This window comes from Atta colombica, unplaced genomic scaffold (assembly GCF_001594045.1).
Source record: "Atta colombica isolate Treedump-2 unplaced genomic scaffold, Acol1.0 scaffold9, whole genome shotgun sequence".
In the NCBI taxonomy this organism is placed as follows: Eukaryota; Metazoa; Arthropoda; class Insecta; order Hymenoptera; family Formicidae; genus Atta; species Atta colombica.
The window spans coordinates 1,539,735-1,544,387 of record NW_017259583.1 but is presented as its reverse complement, the minus strand read 5'-3'; the positions used below and the strand labels follow the sequence as shown (position 1 = coordinate 1,544,387).

At 29.1% G+C, this 4,653-nt stretch overlaps 1 protein-coding gene across 1 annotated transcript in view; it reads right to left on the bottom strand.

The window, feature by feature from the left end:
• The window catches only part of LOC108693329 (glutamate receptor ionotropic, delta-2-like), a 10,507-nt gene extending 5,854 nt beyond the window's left edge, over positions 1 to 4,653 (bottom strand). Inside the window, exons 1-2 of the mRNA XM_018202220.1 lie at positions 4,557 to 4,653; positions 4,302 to 4,460 (exon numbers count right to left, since the gene is read on the bottom strand). Of these exons, the coding sequence (XP_018057709.1) occupies positions 4,302 to 4,460; positions 4,557 to 4,653 (256 nt within the window). The remainder of the gene's footprint in view (positions 1 to 4,301; positions 4,461 to 4,556) is intronic.

The following is a 4,653-nucleotide window of genomic DNA, read 5'->3' as shown; positions in this document are numbered from 1 at the left end:
AAGAGTCAACAAGATGGGGTTTTGCACTCATCACTAATCAGTTTCAAAGTGTGTCGTTTTATTCTTCTCCAAGGCTTATAACGCCCTGACTATTTTAAAGCGTTATGAGCCTTGGACAGAAGAATAAAATAATACACTTTGAGGCTGATCGGTGATGAGCCTAAAAACCTATCTTATTGATCTTTCTCCTTTAAGTTTACAATAAAATCCAACACGAAATACTTCACAAGAAATATTTATTTTATAATATAAAATTAAAAAATATATATATTTACAAATTTTATTTCTTTAATTAATTATTGAAGTTAATTGAAAGTCGTAAATTAATATTATACGCATTTGCTGCTTTTCTCACAGGTGGCCATCTTCAACTTTCTTTGCCGTTGTTGCATATGTTTTTACATTTACAGATCCTCTGTTTGTCTTTTTTTTTGTAAGATCGTACCATTTCACAGACTTTTATAAATAAACTGCTGATTCAATATGACAGAAAGAGATTCCAAGCTATCCTTGTTTCAGTTTGTTTATGCGTATGTATGCGTCCTGTTTGTGAATATCGCATAAATTTATGTAAAAACACTAATGTTATTATCTGTGTGATTTATGTATAAGAAGCGACGAAATAAAATTCTTTAATATTAACAATAAATAAGGAAAAGTACACTAGCAATGAGAGTCAAGCGCAAATAACTGGAGCGCAATAAAATTATCAGTGATATATTAATCGATAAATAACAAACGTTTCGACCATCATTCTGAGCTATCATCAGAGAATACATTACTTGTATATGTGATTCTTGTCTCAAGCTCCACTTGAAAAGTCATGTATGTAAAAGTCATGTATCTCTCACAATAGTTGCAAGATCAAGTGATTTTGAATCTTGCAAAACTCATTTAATATATTTTAAAAAAAACTTGATAGAAAGACTTACCAAAAGGAACCGAGATTTGTGATAGAAACCATGATTAACAAGTTTAAGTATAATATTAAGAAATTATCGTTTATGTGGTACTAGCTGGATACTCAAACAAAAATTCTGTCATTTAACTAAAATCGAGTTAATGTATGAAATTTATGAACTTTTAATCGTAGTCAAAGTATTAAAGTTGATTGTATCAAATGGATAAAACTTACATTTAGTACTCAGCATAACAATGATCCATTATAACGCTAAGTACAATAGACGATAAGTTTTTAAGTTTGGACAACAGCCTAGCAATGATTCATTGACAGCATTTATTTATTTATTGTGTTAGAACGCATCAATTTTGATTCCGATGAATAATTGTTACACTGAAGATGACTTAACTTCTACGGTCGAAACGTTTGTAATTAGTGATTGACACATACATTATTTTTGACTACACACGTACAACTTTATTGGCTCTCAGTAACCTAATTTCCACCGAGGGTTTAAACCGGATTAGAATGTAAAAATCAACCAAATACAGTTGAGCATTCTCCTGTCATTCGATTGTAACAGAGGAATACTCGACTGTAGGTTGGTTGATTCTTACATTCTGATCCGATTTAAACCCTCGATGGAAACTGGGCAGCTGGCTTTATATTTCTTTAGATTTAATCTTTAGAGCCTTATTTAATTTTAATTTTAACTATACATGGAAATTATAATATATTCAGAGCTCTTTCATCCTTTAAGAAAATCATGCAAGTTTGTGATAATTTGATTAATTGGATCTTTTCATAACAATCCCGCGAGATAAGACTCAAGAACTTTAAATATTTAAAAAAATTTTTTTTAACTCGTTTCATCCCAGGCTGCAATTCATCGTTGAGGTTGGTGGGAATGAATTGAATTTTCTTGACTTAAAGATCATAAAAACAGTAATAAAGTCGAGTTTGACTGGTATCAAAAATTTTCTCAGGAAAATACCTAAATTTTCACTCTTTACACCCTCTTCCTCAAAAGAAAAGTACATGACATGACGGACAAATCCTTTTTATTATCGCATCTACGTTATCGCACGAAAAGAATTTATAATTTATAGTCAACACTTTTACAATGTCTATCCATTACGATTCATTTTTAACAATATAACAACAGAATTCTATTAACAAGAATAAAATATCTTATAAAAAATCAGATTAACAACTTAAAAAATAAAAATAAAAATAGAAATAAAAATAATGATAACGTTACAAAAAACAAATGGTTTATTATATCATACATCACATGAATACCCGAAAGGTTTAATAAAATAATGAACAATTTTAAAATGAACAAAACAATTTTAAAAACTTTCGTTTTTTAATTTAAACAAACTTGAATGTGTTCTTTATAAAAGAACACAAAGACGTTTTTCCAACGAATAAAAGAATCAATGTTGTTTATAAAATAGAATGTAATGATTGCGATGCTAGATGTAAAGGACAATCATGCAAGCATCTCAAAATCAGAATTTCTGAACATTGCAATCATATTAATAGAAACACGACGATCAAATCGATAATTATGGACAATAGAATCAATAACAATTACGAATTGAGAGAAAGTAAAAATTATTGATATAGAAAAATTTTTAGACAAAAGAATAACATCTAAAATGTTGTACATAAAAAGACAAAAGAATAGCATTAATTTACAGTCAAACTGAGTTCTTATATCACGCATACGTGTCAATAATAAAATAAAAAATATAAACAGAGTTTTGTCCGCCATGATTTCGTACTAAGTATCACTTTGGCTACGTTCTGCTTAACACTCACAACTCTCGCGAGCATCGTTTGTCCTATTTAATATTTAATAAACAACAAGGATAATATAATTCCACGAGCATTACGAGCGTTAAGGAACGCACTTTTTTACTTTAACGTTTCGTTTAGTTCACACGTATCTTCGTTAATTGTGACAAAATTTCTTAATATTATACTCAAACTTGTTAATTCGACTGATCATAGTTCCTCCACAAATCTAGGCTCCTTTTAATAGTCTTTCTATTAAGTTTCTTTTAAAATATATTAAATGAGTATGGTCTCGTTGCAGAATTCAAAATCACTTGGTCTTGCAATCATTGTGAGAGACATATGATTTTCCAAGTGAAGCTTGAGACAATAATCACATGTACAAGTAATGTATCCACGATGGCTCGGAATGATATCGAAAAATTTGTTATTTATCGATTAATAAATCTCTGATAATTTTGTTGCTCTCCAATTATATTACTGCGTTTGACTCTCATTACCAGTGTACTTTTCCTTATATATTGATTTATATATGTGAGAGTGAATGAACACAATTATGGCGCTGCCCAGCGCTATCTTCAAACATGAAGACGAAATCAGCAATTTATTTATAAAACTATGTATCATTCTGTAGAAGAAAAAAAAATTGTTTTCAATGGGATAAGTTATTACATTGTAACAATCTGCCCCGATCGAAGTGTAACAACTTGCTCCAATTTTCCGTTTTCAATTTGAAAAAGTAATATCGAAAATCAGTACATAATATTGATTCAAAGAAAATGTGTTATTATAATCAAATGTATATCAAAGAAATATATAAAAGGATAATCACATATCTGTAACTTATATATACAATAATATACACAAGCAATTTATACAATGAAATATTTACTTTTAATAATCAAGAAAATCAAGAAAATATACGTATCGTCTTTTTTAAAATTCAAAAATGGCGGCTGAACTTGTAGAGTATCATAAGAATCACATATAAAAATTCATAAAAATATTTGTCACTGTGGCAACTAAAAAAAAATTAATCCCATGTAACTTATCCCATATAACAACTTGCCCCGGTCTTCCTTATTTTGAAAAAAATTTTTTATAATATTCATTTTTAGCAAAGTCATAAAAATTAAGCTATGCTTATGCTGGGTTATTTTTGTAATGGTGTTTAAGGGTTTTATGTGTAATAATCCTATACCCAAGGAGAACAAGAAAATCAAAATAATGTTAATTTGATGCTACATTGATGTCATTTTTTGGATAAAAATCTCGATCTCAGATGATTTAAGAAGACTTTATACATATATAATTTATCATGACCAAAAAAATTACATCAATATGATGTAAAAATTCATCAATATGACGTCATCAGATTGACATTATTTTGATTTTCTTGTTCTCCTCGAGTATTGTCTGTATCGTACTTTTATTAAATATGTACACGTAATCATATTTGTTATTGCTAAATATATTATGGATAGAATATTCCGAAATATTTTAGATATATAACTCACCACAGTATAAGTAACGCTAAAGCAAACAGTCAGTATAATTGCAATAATATTGTACTTATCTAATATATTTTCGTTCTTACCTCGAAAATTATGTCCCTTTGTTCCTTCAAAGATGTGCACGTCAATGTCAGCCATATGTATTTTTTCTCTCGTAATTGCCGTAATGAAGCTGTAAACATTTTTTACTATATCGCGATAGTCAGCCTTATTATCGAAAAAACTCTTGTCAATAACGACCGCTGCAAGATTTAAAGAATATTTTATTATAATATTAAAACAGTGCCGATATTAAAAATGATATAAAATATAAAAGAGGAGAAGAGAGTCATCCATACCCAGCGAAGCATTAGTGGATATCAACGATGGAAAGTCACTGAAAGCGTCACCCGAATTTAAGATCCACGCAAGGAAGAAGACGGAAATCATATTCAT